The sequence below is a fragment of the Halyomorpha halys genome, unplaced genomic scaffold (assembly GCF_000696795.3).
Source record: "Halyomorpha halys isolate HHAL.00 unplaced genomic scaffold, Hhal_1.1 Scaffold305.1, whole genome shotgun sequence".
Classification (NCBI taxonomy): Eukaryota; Metazoa; Arthropoda; class Insecta; order Hemiptera; family Pentatomidae; genus Halyomorpha; species Halyomorpha halys.
The window spans coordinates 374972-401746 of record NW_027105918.1 but is presented as its reverse complement, the minus strand read 5'-3'; the positions used below and the strand labels follow the sequence as shown (position 1 = coordinate 401746).

Below are 26775 nucleotides of genomic sequence, written 5' to 3'. Positions count from 1 at the left end.
AAATTAGGAAATAAATGAAATAACTAAAATAATAAAAAAATTGGTCTATAATTTCAATCCAACAGATTCATAAATGGGCTGTTTTAGTAGAAAAAAACTTTACTAATTTTTTTCTGACTTCCTCACCTCAAAATTGTGTTAGCTGTACTGTTGGAATGGTGATGAAATTAAATAAATTATTTCAAATTACCATGATTTTATTTTGAAAATTCATTGCCTGAGATACTTCCCTACGAGTTCATTGATACCTTGAAAATGATGATAAAGTTGAATGTTTAGTAACATTGGAGAAATATAAATTTTTAAGAGGATAAAGGTTGTTTTCTAAGAAAACCCTATAAAAAAAACATGTCTTCAATGATGGATTGAGGTAGGGGAGAGGTGGGTGACACTGAACTACACTTTTGGTAAACTAAGCTCCCTTAATTATTGACATTTCCTCCTGAAACACCCAGCATATATATATATATATGATTATTTAAATACGTAGATAGAAGTTTAGTTTATGAGGTTTAGTTTATGAGACTCCTGAGGATTTTTCTGTTAACACTGCAGTAATTTAAATGACGCAACCTGGTGATGAAACTGATGGTAAACCTTGGTATAAGAATTACCAAGATGGCATATGTTATAAAAAGCCTCACTCTTTTAAAAAGATATTGAGACACAGGAAGAAAAGAATTATTTTTCAATATTAAAACTTATATTTCAATATATTATTATTTTAGATGAAATACAAATAGAAAAAAGAAATTAAATCGAAATTAGTACACTATATACATATCATTAAAAACAAAATAGGTGAAATATAAATTAGGATATTACTTAATTACAAAATAAATACAACCTTCAATTTTCTTGAACTAAAAGAAATATAATTAAAAAAAAAAAAATAACAATTTTTAAAATATTTGATAAGAAAACAGTGTTAAATCTACTTTAAATAAACAAAATCTATCACAGTTAAAATTAATGCACCTTTAAATACTACATTATAATATAAACTATAGACTGAAATAAATAAAACAGTATGCATGGATTCATATGTTTGACCCTGCATAATATTTGTGTGTAAAAAAAAATATGCACACATTTACTTTCTAGAGTTCATATAAATACATGCATAAATTTAAAGGTATCAACACTGAATCAGTCCCCACCTATCAGGGCAAATGCAAACAGACAATATATTTTACAAATAAATTAAATGTCTAATAGACTAAATAGAAAAAGTGCGCTAGGCTGATAAAGTAAAATAAAAAATACTTTAAACATAATTTAGCCCATAATATTGGGACTGAATAAATTACATCTCCTAAAAACATTTCTTTCATCTTTTGCTTTCTCAATGGGTTGTAAACTAAAAAAAAAGTGAGGGTTATGAGCGATTACCATTTACAATAAATGGGATACATATATGCTTCCCTAGCATTTACTAAAAGGCTTCCCAGAGGAAGAAATACAAAACAAAACTCAAAAAGCAGAAATGCCAGGTAAAAGAATAAATGATTTAGACTGTGAGAACAATCTTCACCGAATTCTTGGTTATGTGACAATCAGCAGAATCATGATAACCAATGGTGATCACACTAAGGTGGAATTTGATGATGAATGATACTGAAATGGATAAGCTGTAGTGGAGAACTTTTACCTTAGATTTCAACAGTCGCACAACTTGTTTTACAATGCCAGTATAGACCTTAGAAAACCACAATAATGATACTTATATGTAAATAAAAAATATTTTTGCTGTAAATGGAATAAACCAAACAAGACAAAGACAAATTTATCTAAAACATTTATTATCATACACTCTTTGAAGTAAGATTCCCAAGCTTGGATTCTGTACGTTAAGAAACTTTATTTATGGGTAGGGACAGGTCTTGATGGATAGTTTATCACAGCTGATATACGAATACTTTATTTGGTATTGGTAAGTAAGGGATAGCCGCAAGAAACATGAATTAATAGCTAAAAGGTAAGAAAAAAGCAAGGACTTACTTCGAGCCGTCATGTTACTACTATAAATCATACGAATACAGACATGGCATAAAAAATCTTCGTTATATTTAATGGAAAAACCAAGAAGACGAAACTCTGCTAACTTATTTGTCATGTATGACATGCAAAAACATTGACAAATTTAAAGAATAAAAATATATAATTTTAGCTTGAATAAGAAACAAACAATAAACAAGATGTACAATTTTCTGCAAATCACCAATTATGGTAAATTACCTTTCAGAACTGACCATCTGGATATTAATTAAGATTAACCATAAAATTTTACCAATAAATACAACAAAACAAATATAGATTCACCTCGTGGTTAAGCTATCAACAGTCAACAACTATAGTAAATTTAAAATCTTTTTAACATTTAAATTACCCTGTTTTAATTATAATAACTTTTGATATTTCAAATTCATTGATAATTATCTTAATCTGATAATAATTACATGATAAAAAATTTAATAATTACTTAATATGTAAATGTAAGAACTCACTGGGAACAATTTTATCTGAAGTTTTATAAAATAATTTAAGAATGGTAAAAGAAAATGCAGAAAAAAAAAATTCTATAGTATTACTACCAAGGACAGATTAAATATGCTGCTTTTTTTTAAACTATTGTATAATAAAATAAATTTTTGGTACTTTTAAATCTTATTCATGATTTTTGAAATTATATGTCAAATGTATCATTCATTAAAAGTAAAATGGACAGAGCATTTATAAACAAACAAAATAATTAAATCGTACTTCCTATAAATACAGACCAATACTTACTTATGCAAATTAGCATTAATGATCTGTGTCATCCAACCATTTCAAATGGACTTCAACAGAATGATTTAATATTTATGTTGATAATAATATTGTTTAAAATTAAAGTGTAAAAGCTCTGTAAGTGATGCAAGACAATAGTTAGAATAAAATCGGAAGATTCTAACCACCAAGTCTTGAGCCTCTAAACTATTGCTAAACAAACCAACTGTCTATGTTTTGCCAATTCAGAAAATTAAATAGAAAATCACAAATAGAAAATAGAATGTGGAGAAGAAATTTAGTACATTTCACATCAACAGTGTGAAAAAGACACATTAGAGAATTATCTTCCAATTGTAATCAAACGATATTGTTAATAACAGTATGAAATAGATGTCAGAAAAAAAAATCCAGAAACGTTCCCATTTTAATTTTCTGAAAATAATTTAAAAAGATACAATGAAAAAAGAATGAGTTAAATTTTTATAAAAGCTTATTAGAAATTAAAAATTTAATTACCGAATGAGTTAAATTTTTATAAAAGCTTATTAGAAATTAAAAATTTAATTACCTTCAATATTTATTAAAGTTTCTTAATTATATAAACCGGCTACTTAATGTCCAGTCATTAAGGTCTTTTCAGACAATGAGCTTTTATGATACAGGAATTTAACAACTTGTTCGATGGATGAACTTCAAATAAGCAAACAAACGTATTGTGATCTATTATCAATAATTATATGTTGTTATTTTTATGTAATAATACTATAACATGTTCTCAAAAATTGACATTTAAACCTTCCACCTCAATTAGTTTGTATAATAAACCTCCCACTAAATTTTATTAAAGGAAAACAGCAACTTTATATAAATAATGTAAATAACACAAGCCTAAACTTCAGTGAGAAAAAATAAGATACAACCGCTTAATATTTTAAGGTTGATATAAAAATAATTTTTAAAATTTATGAAAAAAATATGATTTGATTTAAGTAGTAATAGGTCAACCACTAGAGTGATTATACTTAATACTACAATTATAACTTATTGAGATAGAACATCCCTATATTTAGTTTAATTATCTATAAATGCTTATTAGTGTATAAACAATAAATATTGCATCACATATGTATATCATATCATAGATATCATTATAAATACATATAAGAAAGAAGTCTCTTATTACATATAGTGAGTAATATTAACATTACATAAATCTATAACATTTCCATACTCAATAAATCTGTTAATATTATATTTACATAAAATCGATAAGTTCAATTCTAAATTATTTTAAATTTTTTCAGATTTTGGGCACTGTAAAACCTCAATTACCAGACAATAGATGAACATTGTTTCCAATTAATCAACTAGTTAAAGGAGGAAAAAATGTATTGTTAGCATAGTTTTCAACAAGAGAACAGATAAAATCATTTTGATTTCACATTATATTTCAACTAATACAGTTATTAATCCAACGAAATTTTTAAAGAGAATGTTCATGTTAAAAAATGAAAATGAATATAGGAGGATGATTCAGCTTGTATGGGTACAATAGAAAATTAACATTCCTCATGAAATAACCATAAAAATGAGATATGAAATTATGTCAAAAATGCCTAAATTAACAATCAAGTATGACTACACCAAACGGTCTGTAAATATCACTTCCTTATCAATTATACAAAATAAAGATTATTCTATTTTTAGTGATTTAAAATTTAGTTTTATTTATTAGGCACTTATGTAAGATATAAACATTTAGAGTTCTTCGTTAAAGTGTTACTTTAACTTCTTTTTGATAGATTATAATATAGTTTTTATTTTGTCTTCCTTCTTCTATGATACTAGTAATTGAAGGTTTTACTGTATAACCATAACAGAGCTAAGTAATAATTGTATACATTTATTACAATACCCAAAATTTAAATCATCCAACAATTATCATGAATTAGGTTTTTTTAAAAATTAAAAATAAACCTCTCAAAATTTCATAACATTATCACTAAACAGTGTTGGATATAAATAACAATATTATCAAACAGAAACATAAAAAAATATACAATCACATTTCTCACCTTGATAATTTCTTATTTCGTATTTTAAAGTTGAACCAGCAGGAACTGGTTAATGAAAGAAAAAATACCTTAAAATATATTTTATAGTAAGGTTTCTTCGGAAAGGAAACACTTTCATAGTGGTAACTAGACATTTCCTTAATTTGTACCCTTTTGCCTTGCGAAAATGAAGAAATCTAATCCGGAGCATTTAGAATAGATTGTGAATCCAACATCATTTCCGAAGAATGGAAACTTGTGTTCAAAGAGAGTGAGCTGAGTAATAATGCTGGAGGAGGGGCGGAAGAGTGAGGGGGCGAAAAAGGGAAGAAAGAACCAACTTTGGGCGGGGGACCATCGAAACCTCCTTCAACTTGTCCCGTTAGCATTCGAGCAGTCAGGTCAATCTGAAAAAAAAAAAAAAAAAAAAACTATGAAAAAGCTAGTTATATGTAATATACAAATATTAAAGCCCCTTGACTTTTTGTATAAATAAAATAAACCTCCAGAAAAAAGATTCCAAACAAAATTCATCTTTTTATGTAACAACACAAATTAAAATTTATCAATCAAGAAAAAAAAAAAAAAAAGATTAAGTAAATATTTAATTCAAACTAAATATAATAATTCATATAAAACTTTCGGTTGTATCCTTAAATATATATATATTTCTAATTTCTAGTCTAGAGACTAAAAATTATATTATATCACTTCACATGATGTATTGTGGCACATATTATATATAAAAATAATTTAATGCTCACATTATATACCCAAATTTAGCAATAACAAAGAATTGAGAGGTCACCTAGTACTTTATGAATTAAGATAATAGAAAAAAAATTAATAAAAATTACCTGCGGTGGACCACCACCACTAATTTCCAGAATAGGGATATGGCGACAATAGGCCTGGAGCCAGAGTTGAATATTTGGAAGAGAAGGTTTAAAACACAGATAATCGATCTTCTCATCAGAAGGGAAATAAAGAGGATTAACGAACAGAGCTGCATCACGGGAGTTGACAAGTTCGTCCCAAACACTCCTCAAGATCAGCGGGTCATTTGGCTCCTACAAATAATACGAGAAAATGTAATTATGATCTATAAACTAGAAATTACATTATATCACTTCACATAATGTGCTCTGGCACATTTTAATACATCACTGTTTGTAAAATCTAAAATTTATGCTGTTAACATTTCATAATTTGTAATCAGAAAAATATTTTGGTCTCTGGATGATGTGTAAAGCGGGTAATCTCAAACATGCTAGAAGTAATTGAAATTAAATTTTATTTCTGGCATATTATGTCTACGAAATGAAGGATTATTAGATTAATACAAAATTGTGAGCTAGGTTGTTGACTGATCTTGGAATTTTTTTTTTTGAATTGTGCTGTAATCTAACTTGTAAATTATAAATTTAGAAATCCCTTCTTTCAGCAGCTCTAGAGTTTTCAGCTAAGTCGGGACTGAATTTCAAATTAATAGGTGTTGCAAATTTGTAGAAAAAGGTGCATAATGATTAAAAAACACTACCTACTTTACAGGAGAGGGTAAAAACTGAAAACTTTTTTTTTTCACATAATTTTAGAATATAAAGTAATTAAGTACTCGTAAAAACAAAACATGATATTCGATGGCCTTATGGAGTACATAATGAAGACAACTTATAGTTAAAGAAAAGAGGGTACAGACATTACTAGAAAGACAGAAAATAAAGCTCTAACTCACCAGTATGCTATGGTCTACGATATGCAGATATGTTACTAATTTATCATTCAAATCACGTCAGATGCTCAGAAAAACATGGGGTAAGTTTATTTCTGTTGCATCATAAATTAATCCAGAATAATAATCAGGAAAAAAAATAGACATGTTTTTATTAGTTTTCCCATTAAAGACCACTTAACAAATTGTTCCTCTGACATTAATGTCTACAAAATAATTGAGTTTAAATATAATAATTTGGTTTAAAAATTTTTCATTTTGTTAAAAACTTTCAGTTACGTCCAATGAATCCATTTGTAATTTTAATATGTTATAATACAGTAATGTAATGTTAATATATCAATGTTCTGCCATATACTTATAAATAACAAGAATATCATTTAATTTTTTTTGATAAACTTAAATAAACATTAGTCATGAAATTATAAATGAAAGTAACGATAAAAGTATTGCTTACAGTGCTGGCAGCCATCCTATCACGCTCACAATCAAATAAGAAAGTATCAAAGATTGAAAGTAGAGCAGATTCCCATAGCACGGTTAGGTATGTCTCTGTAAACTGAAAGTGTGTCGGAAATTGCTGCAGGAGTTGCCAACAGGAGTCCAAAAATAGAAGGAACATCGGTGACTGCAAAGATTTATCATTATAAGAGATGAGTAATTACATAGATTTTTTATTTATGTATTGTTTTTATATTTTAACACTTCTTAACTCCATACATACATACAAAGAATAAATGACAAAGCTTATATTTTATTGGAAGGAGATAGTAGACACTTTGAAGTAGATTGTAGAAAGATGGCAGTTAATAAAGGTATCAAAATAGTAAAAGAAGAATATTTATTGTTAAAAAAAAATATTTTTTTATTTATTTTATTTTCGTATTTTATCTGTATATTTATTTTATGTTTTGCCAATTATTACAATGTTTGTATCTTGTTTTTCATTTAGTCCTGAAGAAGCCCTGCAAAGTGGGATAAAACGTTGGTTAACAATAAATAATTTTCCTTTACTATTTTGATACCTTATATTTTATGGTTAAAAAAACACATCTTATACATATTAACATCACCAAGAGTGCTAATGAACACTTCTACTGTTCCACAAACTTTCAGTCAATATATCGTAAAAGCACTAACCTGGTTGGATACATCTTGTTGATAGACATGAGCAAGACGAGTACAAAATGGGTGTCCCATGATAACCCATTCCCGCTGAACCAAAGACTGGAATCCATGAATGGTGCGGAAGTAAGGATCAAGTAAAAGTTGTGTCAAGCAGGTTACTACACAACATGTGTCTCTTCCATCATTTTCTAAAATTAACAGAAATTTTTTTTGTAGTATAGGACATGTAAATTAATTTTTCAAAAGTCATTAATAAATAAAATAAAATTTGTTTTACACCTCTTAAATTGAGTAAGAATGATCCATAGGAAAAAAAGTAAAGAACGATCCGTTTGAATGTATAACCCTACCTTACCAATAAAGCTAAATGAAAATAAAAACAGGCAACTAGTTGTCCAACTTCTTTGTCTATTTTAAATAATTAAGCAGATAAGTTCTGTTTCATTCATATTTTCAAAATTATGAACATGTTTCACAAGAAACAAACAAATGAAATAAAAGCAATTATTTTTGGGAATACAAAAAAAAAATAAAATATCTCAGTAAATGAATGAATAAACTGGCCTGAAAATAATATGATTTGTAAGATAGGAAGAAAGTAATCTAACCATAATAAAATATAAAGGACTCTAATACAACAAAAGAAAAAACTAGTACTCATTCCTGACTAATAAATATATAAAAAACAAAATATTATGTACAAATGATGTACCTTGGAGAACAACTGTTGTATCTCTCATCAAGATATTAGCAGCATGAACAGATTTTGAGAGACATGCAGATACATATTGAAGCCATTTTGAGGACTCCAAATGAGAAAGAAAATGCTGGTCTTGAACCCAGAATTGTTTAATGTCTTCTGTAAATAAAAGATAAAATAAAAACACATAGATTATAGAATCAATAGATCAATCTTAAATAAAATATGGTATAGGATATTTGTTTAAAAAAACATAGGAACTTTAGCTAAAGATTATATCCACCTGTCTTACTCTACACCCAACATAAAATAAAACAGAACACAATAGACTACCTTCGTAGTCGTACAGGTCCTCACCTGTTTCATAATCAAAGCTCATAGTATCAGGTCATAAATACAAAAATAAACTATAAAGTACAAGCACTTATACTTTTTGTTTCATGATGGGGATGCCTATTAGCGAGATTATAAGAGTAAACAAACTATAAGACTAATATATAAAAGGGAGATGGTTCATTTTGTATATCAACACAATAAATTATAAATACGTACCTGGTGTACAAAGCTCTCGAAGTTTAAGATAGCTGCTTTGTAACTCGCGGCATGAAGGAAGATCTTTTGTAAGATCTAGGACAATTGGAGGAGCCAGCCGAGGATGAGTTTTTCTTACGCACTCAAGCATTATATTCTCTTGTACCCTAGAAGAATAAAAATAATCTTTAAGAGTGATTCCCATAGAATGGGCAATTCTCATGTCCTAATTGAATAAACTTATTTCCAAGGACTACTATAATTTCATGGTGGTTATAATATAATGTCTACGATTTTGGGAAACATCTCTTTCTGATCATTATAAACTGACGTGATGCTACCTAGCTGCTACAGCGAGAACTACTACAGCCATCAAGTAAATATTGTATATCATATTTTTATTTCTTATAAACAATTTAGCTTGACTTATAGATAACCATTTATTATATTCTGAATGTATTATTTGAATCAATGAAGATTACAACAGAAACTTCTCATCTACTAAAAGCTATCCTCTTACATATAGCATCTCTCAATATAGCCCAGAGAGTTGACAAACTTGGCTAAGCTCCTAGGATTTCTCCTCCTTAGGAGGCAGTGAGTAACAATATACATATTGAATCAGTACATTCTGGTGCTTATCTTTGCTATTTTATTATTCTATGCTATATCTGGAAATGTAAATTGGATTTTTATTTCACTCTGCTTTCTCTGGATATCTCTTTCTTTCTAACCTTTTCTTCCTTTCGTAAGGACCTGCCGCTAGTTCCTCATACATAGACCATAAGCTTGTTCTATGTATGAAGGTTTGATAGGTAGTACACTAATTTATATTATATTTCAGATTGTGAACAAAGATTTTGAAAATGGGCTGTTGCCCTATGCAAAATATCAACCTTAGTAGAAATGTAGAAGTTGTAAGAGTTTTCACAGTTAAAAATAAATATTTCATAACATAACAAGCAACTTTATGTACCTGTCAGTTATTGTTGGAACAATGTCAGCCATCCTCACTAGAGCTGCTCCATTGGGTGAACTCCAGGACCAAAGTGGAGGGCGTCCAGAATTGAAATGTCGTCCAGCTTCACCAAGCTGCCAATCGAGAACTCTAGATGGAACCACTAACCACCGAGGTAAGCTATTTCCAAATTTGAAATTTAATTTTTTTGAACAATAATTTTTTAAAAGATAAATCAGTAAATATTTGCAAAATATATAAGTGGAAAAGAGTTTAACAACTTGTTGCTGCATAAGTTATAATATAAAAAAAAGGATGATAAAGAAAAAATTTTATTTAAAAAAAATTCTATCATCTATCAATAATGCAATAAAAAAATATCAGTTTCTGAGGAGATACTAACGTAATAGAAATGATATCATACTCTTATCCTACCTAGAAAACATCTGGAAATCGTGATTAGCTGCTGACAATCTCCAACCTTGGGCTTGAGTTCTTGCTAGCTCTTTACCCCAGTCCCCTGCATCGCGGAACATAACAGTTTCAGAGGTACAGGGGTACTGTGGCTCACTATGGAATGGAAAATATTTCTTATCAATAATGCACAAACAGATTTATAGTTAGCTAAGGAGTTCATTGGTGGTAAAAGTTAAAGAAAATCGGCATTCCAACTGTGTAAACTAGTTTTTGTTAACTTTAATTAAAAATGTTTTCAACTAAACATTCTTTTAATTTTTATTGTAAAAATTTTCATTCACAGGCTCTACTTTTAAAATATTTCAAGTAGGATAAATAAATATCATATAGAGGTTAATTTTAGAATAAGTATGGTTTACTACAAAAGAGTTAATTCATTGTTCTTCAAAATATAGTAATCAGTTTAGATTAGTTTCATATTAAAAGAAGTTAAATGCACATATTTATCAGTATTGAATGTTTTCACCATTCCTGTAAGAGCTCTAGCTCCGAAAAAAAAATTGATATCTAAATGCAGAGGTTAAGGATTCACAGAAAACCACTCACAAATAATGGATTACCATCAATTGGTCAAAAAAATTCAAAAACTGACCTCTAGTGGTTAACCGTTTTCAAACAAGTTATCAGATTTTTGTAAAGGTATAAAATGTTAAAGCACTAGTTATCCTATGGGGCAACCACACACATGGCGGCAAGTCATCATGGGGGTGAGTAGCACATTACAGAATCTTAAAATGGGAAAAAATCAAATACTTTTTCCAAATTATTCTCTTATTTTCTCAGTCTTAATAAAAACTTAAGGTATTTATTTTATATTACAAGGAAATTGAAAAAGCTATTATAAGCTATTAAATCAAGACTATTTCAATACAAACAAATTATCAAGTTACCTACCTGTAATCATAGCCAAACAGCAACTGATGCCTCTTGGGAAAAGCATGATGTAAAAGAGCATTAGTAAGAGTTTTTCCATGGCCTACTGGAGAAAATTTGAAGCTGAATGATAACATTCTCATATTCTTGAAAGCAAAAACAAAGGCAAATTAAATTATTACACTTGTGAGTTAAAATGCATATTTATTAGGCAATCAGGTGTATCAGTATTTCATACTAAAAACTGCAGTGTAGAAACCAAAATAGAAATTAAGTACAAAATAAACTTAAATATATACAAAAAAATAGAATTACCTTGCATACTATATGAAGACCCTTAACTTTTTCAGTAATGTTTCTGCTATCGGGCACTAGTTTTCTCTTCTTGTCTCCGAACAAGTAAAGAGCATCAATATTCGACAAACAAACATCATTTTCACCTAACTGTAGTACATCTTGAAAAGCCACTTCCTAGAACGAGTAGATCTTTACTAAATCACTTTATCATATGTTACAGATATGAAGTATAGAATTTATTGCATACATTATTCCATAACTACATATAATTTACAATGAAAATGAATTTTATTTTGTCATTTACTTGTGTTGCATTTAATTTTCTTATTTTATAATGTTACAATTAATTTTGGGGTAATTATTGGAATAAACCAGATATAATAAAGTATGGAATTTTTTAACATATATGTGACAGATGTATGATACCTGATTTCAAACTGATTTAAGGTTTTTTCAAATTGAATTGGACAGAGTAAAAAGATTTGAGATGCAAACTAAGAGAAAAGTTATGACATTACATCTCTTAAGAAAGTTGGGGAAGTATTAAGGTTATAAAATCCATCCTTCAACCTAATATTATTATGAGGAGAAGATAATTGGGGGTACAGTGAAGAACACAAATAAATAACAACTTATTTATAGTGATGAGAAAATAGTTGACCGTAGAAAATATATATGAGGAGATTGTTGAGGGTGCGGTCAGTAAATAACATAAATAAGTTGAGAGAGCTTATTTAATAGTGTTGTTTTGGCCAGAGTTTCTAGCCTTCATCAGGGCAGAGTTGGATACCTATGAAACTAATAGCTAAAATTGCCTAGGATACGATATTTATTTATCAATGGTTCATTCATGAATAAGGATTGTTTCCATGGTAATGTTAGCTATAGTTAATTTTTTCCCACCTCTGCATCAGAGCTACTAGTAGAAGATCAGAAATCTAAGTCATAAAAAACTTATTTATTAACGCTAACTTATTTTTTATTGTTATTTATACTTATAGGTATTCTTCACTGACTGCACACCCAATCATATTCTCATATATAATCCACAGTCAACTATCAACTCATTATAATGTTACTATGAAGATAATGCAATTCAGAAATATTTTTAATAACGGAATGATAAAAAAGTGAAAATATCAATCACCAAAAGCCTTCACAATATAACAGTTATCTTTATAACTGATAAAAATAATAAGATGAATAAGAACATACCTCTTTCGACTTTTCATCTGCTGTGATGAAGGAGAGCTTGAAGTTTGTAACACATAACAACCCAGACTTTCCTTGTTTTCTTTCACGCACTTGTGCGAACATGAGTACATTTTGTGCTTCAGAAACAAGCGATTCCCCTGCCATTGAACATAAAACTTCAATAATTCAGCTCTATAAATGCTGATACAACATAAAATATAGTAATTTACCAGGTAAAAGTCGAACAGTCAGTTGATCCGAAAATGAATCTTCATTGCTCGTATTCAAATACTGTAAAAACCATTAATGGTAATTTAAAAATGAAATATACAAGTTCCTTTTAGGACAAAATACAACTTTGAAATAATCACATTTGACACAAGGAAAACAGTCACCAAAAATATATGATATTTGTAGAATAAAACTTAATGAAATAAAGGAAACAAATAAAATTGTACTGGAATATGATAATTTGATTATCTATAATCTAATTCAACTTAATTAATAAAAAAAATTACTTACATCGTCTTCTAGCCCAACATAGCTCTTGAAACTGTTTGTTAATCGTTTATCCGCCATAATATAAATACATTTGATCACCTAAATTATACACAAAACATTTAAGCTAAACAAAACTAAATACTTAATTCAAATAAACATTCCCAAACTTAACAGAAGAAATCAACAACAGCTGATAGCTGATTAACGGTTCTCCCGCTAGCTTGTTGATAAGTTTCCGGTGGTGTCACAATATTGTTTTAATAAAATGGGAAATATTTTTTTAAAAAATATGTTTTATAGGTAATTAAAGATTTAATAAATAATTTTACCATTATCTGCAATATGTTTCATCATTTGTTAACATTCTTGTAACAGTTATACCATCGAAATAGGAAGAGAGCGCTAAAGTAATCAGGGTTATGAAAAAATTATGAGCGGTAAAAGTACCTCTTGTAATTAAGGACTTTATAGAAGATGTAATCTGTTCTACTAATGGATTAATTTATTCATTTTCAATGCCAAAGGTTTGGAGATCCTGTTGTTACTATGACTGGTATTTAAAAATAAGATGAATTTGAATTTCATTGAAAATTGACTTTTTTTATAGGTTTCAAGGGAAGTGGAACATAAACCGTTCTGGAAATCAAATTCTCACCTTCTGCTAAAAGTTATGAAAAAAACAGATACTGGTCGATTTTAATATTTAAGGTATTGAAAACTTTTTAGTTAAACAAATCGATAGTTTTAAAATTTCTTATTTGTCTCTATTATAATGGTCATAGATGGAAGATTTTAATTCTAACAGTAGAAGAAAAACCTCTCTACTATAATCCTAAAATTGAAGCTTCTAAGTTAGAGTTCCTAAGTACTTGTACATAAGTCACCATTTTTTTTTACATAGGCCATGGTTATACCTATTAGATTGTTTTCTTGTTTCACAGGCTTCATTATTTTAAAATTTATTTTCAATGGCCAACAAATACACGCTAATATACAAAGTTTCTTTTTATTTAAACAACACAAAGTTTCTGTTCATTGCTTTTTAGCATGACAATGAAATATAGAAGACAAGCAGTTTCATGTTTAAGTTAGACAGTTGGTGATTGTGGGAAGAATAAAATTTTTATTTGTATTTAATATATTGTATTAAATTAAGTATGTTACATCAAATTATAAATTTTTTAAAAAGAAATAGTCATATTGAAATATTAATTTTTTAAAAAAATGTCTTCTGCTCTCTTTAACTGGTATGAGAAGTAGGTTTAACATTCCTAAAACATTGATGTTATTATCAATAATCAATTGTTAATGTTTGTAGCTTAAAGAAAAAAATAATAAAAAATGTCTTATTATTCCTAAGGTGAAATTTAGAAATTCAAAGGAACTATTGTACATAAATAATTACAAAAATGATAGTTTCTTATGGACTAAAGCCAATAAATCTAGACTTATTTCTAATAGTTTCCTAAATATATATATATATATCAAACTAAAAGCATAACTTCATTTTAGTGAAAATGTTAAAAATAGAAATGCAAGATGATTTTAGGAAAAAATATCCATTTACATAAAACTTTCAATTCCCATGACAATATTTCACTTCACAAGTAGAAATAAAATGAAAAAATAATAACTGATGATATAGCTTTGAAAAAACTAGCATTCGGATATTTATTATAAGGTTGGGGGGGGGGGGGAAATACAACTAGTCAATACTGAAATGAAGTTTTTCTATCCATAACATTAGTTATTTTGGGAAACAGTTGAGCTAAGGAATAGAAATAAATGAATAGAGAAGAAATATACTAGAAGAGAAAACAGTATTAAAGTTGGAAAAGAGTTGTTAAATACTAAAATAATAGAAAAACTCTGTATGCTCACTCTTGCAGCCAATAACTTACAACTATGGCTCTAAGAAAAAGAAACTCACAACTTATTAGCATATAGTATAGCTAAACTACTTTAATTAAAGATTTTTTCCATGGAAGGTTGTTTTAGTATTGTAATTAAAGCTTGAAAGTATATGAAGAAATTATTTCATCAAAACAGAATATAAGTGTGATAATATAAATTATGTTTGAATAAATTATTTAAAATGTTGAATTATCTTTCCTTTTTTTTTTTTTAATATCACCGATAAAATAATAGATTTTCATTGAAATTTTTTCTTAGTATACTGATCAGTCTGGTATTATTCCAAAATCATGATTATTTCTCTTGAAATACTTTTCATTGTCTAATCAACATTCTGAGCAAAAAATTGGACAACCCTATTTGAATAAAATATAGGATAATCCTCACACTGTGAATCATGTGCACAGGGCTTCATTTTGTGTTCAATCAAATTTATCTTCTAATTGGACTAAACCAGCTGTAAATTTAAAAAAATATATATTTCAGAACAAATTACTCCTCAGAATTTTTTCATTATTCCAGTGTCGTTAAATTCAACAATGTCATTCATCTTTTAGCAGCCTAGTACAAATTTGAAGTAATTATTTTCAGAATCCACAAATGCATTCCTGATGTTCTTAAAATTTGGACAAAGTGTGAAAGATATGAATCTTCTTTACGGCATAAAGGACCCTTTTTTAACTAATGAGTCAGATATTTCATTACCCAATAGTTTGCTTGGGATCCATTGGAATACAGTTCCTATGACTTTTCTAATTATTTTTTTTTACTAGTTTGTTTTCAATATTTAAAATTTTCTTAATGAGATTTATAAGTATTTTACAGGAACTCTTTTCTAGCCCCCAGTGGTTTTATGTTTGCTTGTAACTCTTGAGTTGGAGTTGTTTAGTATTCTGGTTCATCTTTGCTAGCGCTTCAGCTCTATTTTATTTTCTTCTTCAGTTATTATGTTTTCAATCCAAAAAAAAAAACAACGAAAAAACTTAGGACTACTTATCCATGTTATTTAATTTAAGGTTTTCCTAATTTTTGGAAATTTTGTAAGTTTTGCTTTTGATTTTAAAACTTATATTTTGAGTTTGAAGATAAGATGATTTCAAATATAAATAACAGTTTACGTAGTTTATTAGTTAGAAAACTCCTAGGGAAAAAAATGGATGTGGCTTTGATTCATATAAACAACATGTAAGTCTAATCATTCCCTCTCAGTGAGATTTTTTCGGCAGTTTTCATTGCTTACAATGTGCAGATTGCCATAAGGCTTTAATGGATAAATGGTACATATTTAAGTGTAATTACCTTTGCATGGTGATGATGAGTGATATGACTTGCATATTATTTTTTAGATATCATTTATTTATTCAGCTTTATTTAGAGAAGCTTGCAGCTGCAGTTTGATTAATGTCATGTTACGTTCCTGTCTGGAGCTACACCTGTACAGAAAATTAGAGATCATTCAGAAACATTTTAAGTAAATAACTATTCTCGGTACACCAGAATTTCAATTAAGTTGTCTGAATTACAGCTTATGACAATTGAACTAACACATACTTACTGAAACAAAACTTTTTCTCTCTTAAATCCATTTCGACAACATGTTCATACAAAAAATAAAAGACTATGACTAGACATTCCTAAAAAGATACACCTACCAATACCACATACCACACACCAAACATATACAAATAGACAATATGTGAACATTATACCTTAATTCTACAAAACATGTTTATTGTATATATTTTATTTGTAATCAAGTATTTAAATTGATTATTGGTTCATTATTTATGATTTATGTTTACTTTATTTGATTTTCTATTTACTTTTTATTTTTATGGTGAAGGTTTTTCTTTTTCTTTATTTTAATTTTCCTAGGGTTTAAAACTAGAAATATGTAAACAAGAACATCAACCTCCTGCGAGAAGACATGTTGAGAATTACTTACAAGAAAGAAGGCTCATCAGGTCTGCCTGAAAATATCCACATGATAGAAGAGTGAAACTGGCAGTGGGTGATGAACCTCTGGATCTACCTTGAGGAATTACTTTCCTACCATAAGGTCACAGTTAGAAGCTAATTAGGTCCTCCTAGACTACTGGATCTCCCAATTCCTGATGGGGCAGGGGGCCTTTCGAGCACAGCTTCACCACCATGTCGACCCCCTATGCTCTCATTGTAGCGTGCCAGACATCGCTAGGCACATAATTGTTATTTGCACCACCTTTGAGGCACAAAGGCTAAACTACTGAGGGAAACTGGACTCTATGTTCTCAAGAAGAATAATTTCCCTCTGTTGGCCACTAAACATACCTACCCGTATTAAGCAAATTTTGTATGTGGGTGGAAAAGTTCAACGAGCCCTTCAACCTAGAGAGAAAAGGACTGTCTCGTGAAAGGCCACGAGGCAGAGGGGGTCCAGAAAAAGGACAGCAACCAAATTTAAAACAACTGGAAATTACATTGACTTTTTTGCAGTATCTTAAATTGCTATATTTGCATCAATAAACAATCCATAAATTCTAAATCTCTCCTGTCTAAAAACTGATTGAAGGTTTGTAAATTTCACATTCATGTAACAAAGAAGTTGGGTGAGATGTGCTTAGGACCACTATGGAGTGAGCCATTAATATAAATAATACATTTCAATTGTCAGTTATCGTCGAATACAGTTTTTGTATTATAGGGAAAAGGGATAAAAACCAAAAGTAAAACAACTGGAAAACACAATGAACTTTTTTGCGATATTTTAAATTGCTATATTTGCAGCCATAACTTCTAAATCTGTCCTGTCTAAAAACTGATTAAAGGGTTGTAATTTTCCTGAGGAATTTCTTCATTATTGTATTGTTTGTGAAGTTGATGTAGATGTGCTTAGCACCACTGTGGAGTGAACCATTAATATAGACAATATTTCAATTGTCAGTTATCATCAAATAAAGTTTTTGCATTATATATCCAAGATCTTCATTGTATGATTAGTGTATATTTACATATTATGTATCAAATTTGACTATATTTATAATTATTTTTGTTTTAGGTAAGTTCCACTGACTTAAGCGATATTGCTATGATGCGGATAGTATGTACGGTAATAAAGTTAAATAATTTTATTTTGTATATTTCTAATAACTATTTTAATAATATATACAATTTATTTATTTATCTTATTTAAACACCCGGTAAATATAATTCCGGATATAGGATTGAGGCGAATTGGATGGGCGTGTAAATTGTGAGACTTAGTAATGAACGGATCCTTTAAATGTTAATAAACCCTGAACCGACAGGTAAACGTCCGAGGGGTAGACCGAAGCGTAGATGGGAGGATGAGTTAAGATTGATTCATTACATTTGGGTTTCGAGTGGCGTCACTGGACAGATGTATGTAGAGAACGATTGGTGGTATCGGGATTGAACATTCGGATTCAAAATATTTTTTTTATAGAGAATTACAGTTGATATTTGTTTTTCGCCTCCCAAAACACCCTTCGATACGAATTTTTGTAATAATGAAAAAATAAAAAAAATTGGCTCAAAATGTTTATCTACAAAAATTGCAATACCTTCAATACACCACCAATCTACAAGAAACTTAGAGGAGCTAGAGCCTTCTAAACTGCACGAAATGGTACAAATCTTACCCTCGTAAACAAATTAGAACCGGAGATATAAAATGAAACGTTTGAGGAAATTTTCTTAATATAAAACTGCAGTTTCTCCCATAAAAATACATATAGTCTAAAATATATTGATATAAGTCGAAAGAGTAGGAATTCAGCTTTCAAAAAGCTGTAGTTACGTTAGATTTGGATAACATTGTGAGCAGTTATGAATTTATTTCTTGAACCCGGGAGATTGGGGCAAAAAACAAATACTCACCAAAAGTCAAGCCCAAAAATTTTCAATTTTTGATTTATATGAAAATCAATCGGACTTTATTGTTTTAAATAATTTTTTTTTTTTACTTTACTGGAAGCGACTTTTGGCTTTTGTAATTTTTTACAAATTTGAACTCATTTATATGTATATATAATATGACAAATAATCTTCTGTACTAATTAAACACAAAAAATAAACCGATTGGTGCGTAATGACCATTAAATACATACACAGCAATGGTGGTATGTGAACAAATAAAAAAAAAAATTCTAAAAATATGTAAACATTTTTTTCTCGACTCCTAGGATGCATTGGCAAGAATCTTGGACATGTGTCAACTATTTTTCGACCTAGTATCACAAAAACAAGTTCCATTGAAATTGGTGATCCCACGTGCGTAGCCTCCTCTTGTTAGTTATGGATTATACATTTTGCTCAAGGCTCATAATTTAATATTTCTTTCTTCCATACACAACCATACTCTAACCTGTTCCCCAAGCTTCAGAATTCTATGTTAAATACTTTTGTTGAAGCAGCGCACCTACTTCATTAAAATTTTGTGCGTGAATTAGTCATTCTATTATGTGCTGTAACTCGTACGATAATCCTGAACATCTGTATACCTCGTGAAAGCTTAACCCATCTCCCTCCATTAACGTTTCAGGCTATCTCCCTCTTTTGAGGATCAAGACTGATTAAATTTTTGGTGCTTAGTTCTTCATTCAGTATAAGAAATTTATTATTTATGATTTTATAAAACTATATTAACAGGAAACCGATAGCAATATTTCGCCTTATGTATTTGCAACTAAGGTGGTTAAGAATTTTTTTTTTTTTGTGAAATACATTTTTCACATTAATCTAAAGTATAAAACTTAATATTTATTTGTTGGTACTTTAAGCACTGCCATACCAATACCGTTAATCCGATTGTGATGGGACTTTAACTAAATGTTCAGGATTTTCCTGGAAAGAATACTGGGTGGTCCGATTTTTTCGGTAAAAAAAAAATTATTAACAAAATTAAGCATTTTTGGCGCCTAACTCAAAAAGTATAAATTTTTTCACGGTTATTATATGTCAATCGATCTGTCTCTTTCTGAAAAATAAGAAAAAAATATTATTGATTCTATTTATATCTATCTAAAATAATGTTTTTTATTCGCTAAAAATTAAAAAAAAAATATTATGAGGATCTCAGTAAAATATTTCTTATCAGTAAAAATGTGTTTAGGAAAAAGCAAATGATATTCATTTTTAGTGCCATCTCAAATCCTCAAATACCAATTTTCAAAGAAATTAGAAACTAGAAATTTTTCAGCTCGAGGATTTTGTTTTTTATTCCAGGGACTATTGTTCATATAATCGTTGATAACCCCGCTGCATTTTATCTAATTCCTACCTTAATGCAACTAAACCACTGCCAAGTTTGGTGTAGATTGGTTGAGTCGTGTTGAAGAAATTTCTATATTTTCAACTTTCAAAAGTAATCAAAGGCCCAACGTGAGGTGAAAATTTTGGTCCAACAAATATTGTTTTTTTTTTTTCGAAGATTCAAGTGTTTTTCGAGGTGATAAAAACGAATATCAACTTTGTTTAACTCCTAAAAACTCTTTTACCATACTTTTGATCGGTCAGTCATTCTGAATTGTTTGAATATAGTACTAATATTGAAGCACAATGAAAGTTATTATATACAAACTATTCATATTTTATTTAATATGTGTCTATTTATACATAAATATCATACATAATCAAATTTTATAAAAGAATAAGAAAAAACCTAAATCGGACAGTATTAACGATTATACAGCGAAGCTAGTGTTCAATCAATGTTTATACATCCTCAAATATAGCAATAGCGAAGCTTTGCCAGGTCTGGTAGTATAAAATAAATTAGTATTTTCCCCTGCCATTTTCCAAATTATCGGTCATAAGCTGTAAAGAAAAAAAAATCTTACAGAAAGAGATAAGGGAACGAATAAAGAAATATCAGGACATTATCATTTGGATAAAGCACTTAAGGCAAAAAAAAATTCGAAGAGACCGTTTGCCAGGAAATTGGAAAAATTGAATGAAAGGGGACAATAAGGAAGAGAAGGGAATTCCTGTGTTTCTCATTCTGGTTTATTGATATGCTGTACTTACTGTTCTCTCATACCATTTGTTTTTTTAGTGGAAAACCTTTAATAAATGTTAAATTTGTATTAGTCAAAAATATTATATATAAACTTTTATATTTTATACTATTCATAAGTAATAATATGTAGTATTTTATTCGTGGACTAGGAAACACATTGCTTCGGTGGTTCTACTTCAGTTTAGTGAACTTTTTAATTTTATTACACTAACAAATTACAATTTCGGGGTTTTAAAACAGATTTTTAAGATAAAAACTGAAGTTAATTAGCATTATCAAGCATAAAGAATAAAAAAATCTTTTAAAATTTATGTTCTCTAGCATAAAATAAATAATTGGCAATCAGAAGATTTTCTGTTGTTGAAGATTCCTTCATTCTATAAGTTTTTATACAAATTACAAAAAATCATAAGTTTCATTGAAAAACATAGTTTATTAAAAAAAATAAATAAAATGGACAAATTATATCAGGTTTATTTTTACAACTATTTTGTATAATAATTAGTTAAATTAGCGCACAAATCATGTTGGCTTTAATAAATTAATCTACAAGCAAGTATACATAAAACAGACTAAAAAAAAACTAAGGATTTCACATTTAGATAGAAACATATTTCCTTTTATTGAAAGGTTAATTGTTGACCCTATGTAGTATGAAGATGTTCCCAATGGAGCTCAAAAGAGGCACAAAAATAGTTAAAACTATTGCGGCGTTTTATATGAAATGTCAGTTTTCATAGGAAGGATTACTTCGTAAAACAATTTTATGGAATCAATGTATTTTTATTCAAAATAAATATTTTATGTTTATATTTAAATATTACCTTCATTTTCTATACATTCTTCCTGACGTGTTATAAATTTTTCAATCCTAGAACTGAAAAATTCAGGGTTGTGTCTGGAAATAAAGTCAGAAATGCGTTTTCGACCTGAGAATCATTTTCAAAAATTTTACCTTTGTCCAAATTTGTGAGCAGATAGAAGATATCTGTTGAAGATGAGTCTGGCGAATAAGGTGGATGTGGAAAGACTTCATCACACAGCTCGTTTAGTTTCTTAACTGTCTGTCGAGAAACATGAAGTCTAGCGTTGTCGTGTAGTGAGTCCCTTCCGATATACAAATGCAAGTTTTTTTTGACAAGTTTTTAAACATTATGTCAATATCACTGCAGTACCTTGTGGAAGTGATGATGTCACCTCTCGGTAATAAAGAGAAATTAATTTTTCCTGCCATTGACCACCACACAGAAACGACTAATTTGTTTGGATGCAAAATTTGGTTTTGGTATGTGTCCCGATTTTTCGTCGATATTTAATCACATATATTTTGTTAGTTACGAATTTGATTTAAAACATGAATATAACTTTTGCAGATCTAATTAAGAAATTTCAGTAACAATAGTCTCTAATTAATCAAACGTATTCTTAAAAATAAAATACAAAATTGGAAAAATTAATTAATGATATAACGGAAAGATCTTGGGCGATACTAAACAATAGCAGTAGAGAGGAGGCTTTAAAGAGAGTTTAGGGATAAGAGTCCAGCCAGTTTAGTGTGATATTGAAAATATAATTCTTTAAAATAGTATATATTGTAAAATATTTTAATAAAAGAATGAAATAGAAAATTATGGATAAATATCAAAATTAGATTGTTGCTACACATAAGGTTAAAAAAGCTACTGTGTATTTAAAAAGCAATATTCACGCTCAAGCAAAGGTATTTATTTTATAAGATGGTAAAATTATTGCAGGTTGTTGATCCTAAAGATGGAGGAAGAGTCCTGAAACGTTAATGAAAAACATTGTATAAAATACTATATTAATAGGTAGGGGTTTTCACAGAAATACATAATATAAGAAGAAATACCTCCTAGTGTGGAAAATGTTTTTATAAATTTTAATTGTGCTGCCTGTAGTAACAATAGCAAATTAAAAAATCTGATGAATTTAATCAACTATTAAATTAATCGATGAAATCAATCTGTTGATAATAAAAACATTAATAATTAAGTTTAATTATTAATGTTTTTCTAGGAGATAATAAAAACATTAATAATAATAAATTAATTTTAAAGTTTAACATGGTATTGAAACTAACAGAGTAAACTAGTTTGAAGTAGACGTAAGATGTACGTTTTTATTAAGGATAATTAAGTAATTACTGAGAAGAGGAAGTGCATGTCGGCATGGTGTGCCAAGAATGGCGTTTTACCAGACAGCCAGCGCTAACATTATACAAACACCTAATTAATAAGGCACAGCTCACGCTAGCCTACTAAATCGCTCGATAAGAAATTAAGTCACTCCAATCTCCTTCTAATGCCCGTAATGATTTATATACCATATTCTACTTCCTTAATAGTGATTAGAAAAACTTTAGATACTGAATCAAACTAAACCCGTATAAGCGCTTCAGAAGACAATAACTGCGCAATTTGTTTTAAAAAAGTGACATAGAAACCAACCAAACAGCAATGTCTATCGGGGATGGAAATGCTCGAAAAAAAAGAATTGCAATATACATCGTATCGATAGTTTTCATATATATCTAAATAATAATTCAATAAATCTGTGTAAACCTTGACATTTTTGTTCAAGTCAGGAGAGTACAATAACCCTCATCTCCTTCCAAGCCAAATGACGCTAAGGGGTGGGGATTAGACCACGCCTCTTGAAGGCAACGTTGAAGTGAATAGGGATTTCTCACATTAATGTAATTATCGGTAAACTGTTCGTTTAATCGTAAATGTAAAGATAATAGAAGATGTAGTAAATATTATTTCCAATAATTTAGAACATCAATAATGAAAATCCATTAAGCCGTTCTCAAGAAATTCGTACTTCTCTTCTGTTGAAGTATTTCAATGTGAATATGAAGGATAACAAAATATATTTACTTTGTTGTAAAAAGTAAGTAGTAAATATAAAATTTAATTAACTTCGTCAATTTCCCCGAAACACCCGGCGATCATAAAAATTCACAATTATACCAACATGCTCGAAAACTTGGGAAAATCTGTTTTCTTTATATTATGTGGGTCACGTGGGGATCACTGGAAATGAACTGGCGGGCATTGCAGCTGAACAAGCACTTGCTCTTCCAGGTCAGGGCACGGCCATTCTGACACCACAGGAAATAAGTCTTCCAATGAAAAATGAGATATTATCTAGTTGGCAAGCCATGTGGGATGAAAGCCCGCCAAACAAATTAAAAAATATAAAAAAAAAAACACTAAACCATGGACCACATCAATCCGTTCCAATCGCAGGGAGGAGGTAGCTATTGCCAGATTGAGAATATGTCATACGAGTTTAACTCATTATATTATTATTGTATTATTAACTCATTATATTATATATTAACTCATCATAACTTTTTGAAATGATTTAAAGTGAAATAGAATTATAGAAATAGAATATAAAGCAAGAAACATGGGCGTTGATGACCTCAGGGTTTTACAACAACAACTTCTTCAATTTTTCAATTAATGTTTTCCAGGAACAGTTAATAAAAAATAATTTCTTTTCAACAAAACATTGCAGTATTAAGTTTGATATGAACAAATAATTGTTTCTGATACAATGGAGAAAGTTGTTTATAAAAAAAATAAACTTTTTTTTTTGTAATTGAAAAACCAATGTCAGGAACAAAATGTGAGCACACTTTGAGACATTCAGATTTTTTTAAAAATCCTCCTGACATTTCTGGCATACATGTCACATACTCACAACTGTCAAATATGGCGAATCGTATACCACGCCTACGAAAGGAAAGCGCACACCTTCCTCTAAGTTTTAAACTCAACAAATTCTCTACGACTGAATGCTCTTACATTATTTTTACGAATCAAACTATCATATTAAAATATATAATAGGGATTCCCAAAACTGTGACCAACTGTAGATTAGGAGAAACCTATAAAAAACTCAAAACTAGGTTGAATAATAGATATGAGGATAATGTCTATCTAACAAATTACAGATTTAGGCCACTATGCAAGACTTGAGTATTTGAAATCATTAACCATTTCATATTTTACTAGTGATGAAAAATGAAAAGATTTTATAATCAACTTTAGGAGATAAGAGAACAAATATTTTTCCTAGTGGAAAACACCATTTCAGAATTAGTAGCAGCAATATAAGTTTATTATTTACCATTGGAAAACCAAAAATGTTTGATAAAAATAATAATTAACATTATTAAAATTAAAACTCTTCACAATATTATCCAAATGCAACCTAATTAAAACCGTTGGAAAGTTGTATTTCTTAGTATCTTTTAGATTTAATACTTTTATATGATAGAAAAAACAGTTTCAAAACAAGAAACATTTTCTCGAACGTTATTTTTTTTTTTTTTTTTTTAAATGTACCGCTATATTTTACCATTATATTTTCGCTATATTTTCTAAATTATTTTTTAAACCCTCAGGCTGTATTTGTTAAACATAGCAAAATTATTTCCCCATCTTTTTTTTTTTTTGGTACCATTCAATAAAGTCTGATTTTTTTGAGAAACATTTCATAAAATAAATAATTTTTAACAAATCTAATAAGTATTCATAATTTCACAATTTTGTTAGTACTGCAGAGTAAATTTTATTCAGGCAGAGGTAGATATTAAAAAATCTCATCTCCTAAAAAATGTCACTCGATCATTTCATCTAACCCGACTCTATATTCCTCCATTGAAATAGTTTCTAAATATTGTCGATTGAAAAATGATTAGGTCTTGACATAATATCAGGTTCAGAAATTCTACCTATTTTCACGGATTTCATTGATTTCCATTAGGGAATATGAAATATCAAAGACCCTTCAATTATCCTAAATATTTATAATTATGAGAGATAGTTGACCGTGGATGATAAATGAGGAGAAGATGGTTGGGGGTGCGGTCAATGAAATATAGATATAACTCTAATTTTATTTCATTTCCTTAAGTAAGTTATTGTACCCGCTTTTTCAATTACCTATGTCTACATTTTATTTCCCGCTTCTCTCATCACTTCATTTTATTAATTCTATTTTGTAAAACTATTCATTATATGTGTAAAATTATTCTGTTTATACTTTCTTTTTATATTTTTTATTTTTCTATACTTACTGTGGTTGTTATCTTGTTTTGTTTTTAGCCCTGAAGAAGGCTAGAAACTCTAGCCGAAACGTCGGCACATTAAAATAAGTTAATCATACTTATTTGTGTTTCATTGACCGCACCCCCAACCATCTTCTTCTCATTTATCCTAAATATTCATAAGTAAATTACAAAGTTGACAATACATTAGGAGACAATAGCAGGTTACAATACATGGACAATACCTTCATGGACTGGTGCCGTATTTCAATGGAACGATTATCTTCTTGTCACCTGCAGTTAATAAATCATACAGATACTGATTTCCTGTCAATACCCGTCCCAATACATATCTATCTCCTATGGTTCAGATAAAATTTAAATAATGAGGGGGGGGGGGCGTGGGTTTTTTAATCATTTGTACTTCTTTTATTGTTCATAACTTGATTTTATGATATATACTACATTAAATACATGACTGTTAATATAGTTACACACACACATATATTAACTGCGCAATTTGTTTTAAAAAAGTGACATAG

The 26775-nt window shown here is 28.9% G+C and overlaps 2 protein-coding genes across 3 annotated transcripts in view; one reads left to right on the top strand and one right to left on the bottom strand.

Annotated features, from left to right (window-relative positions):
• Positions 1-4912: 4912 nt before the first annotated feature.
• Positions 4913-13427, bottom strand: LOC106681042 (myotubularin-related protein 10-A). Its single transcript, XM_014421158.2, has 13 exons — positions 13239-13427; positions 12947-13007; positions 12738-12874; positions 11541-11696; positions 11247-11371; positions 10311-10445; positions 9894-10055; positions 8939-9084; positions 8399-8545; positions 7699-7874; positions 7016-7186; positions 5684-5896; positions 4913-5233 (listed from the first exon to the last, which is right to left on the bottom strand). The coding sequence occupies exons 1-13, from the start codon at positions 13293-13295 to the stop codon at positions 5024-5026; spliced, it is 1896 nt and encodes a 631-aa protein (XP_014276644.1). The 5' UTR covers positions 13296-13427; the 3' UTR covers positions 4913-5023.
• Positions 13428-13626: 199 nt separating this feature from the next.
• LOC106681024 (uncharacterized) overlaps positions 13627-26775 on the top strand; it is a 273681-nt gene continuing 260532 nt past the window's right edge. For both annotated transcript variants that reach the window (XM_067053582.1, XM_014421127.2), the window contains exons 1-2: positions 13627-13741; positions 13825-13925. The gene's annotated coding sequence lies outside the window, so the exon portion shown is untranslated. The remainder of the gene's footprint in view (positions 13742-13824; positions 13926-26775) is intronic.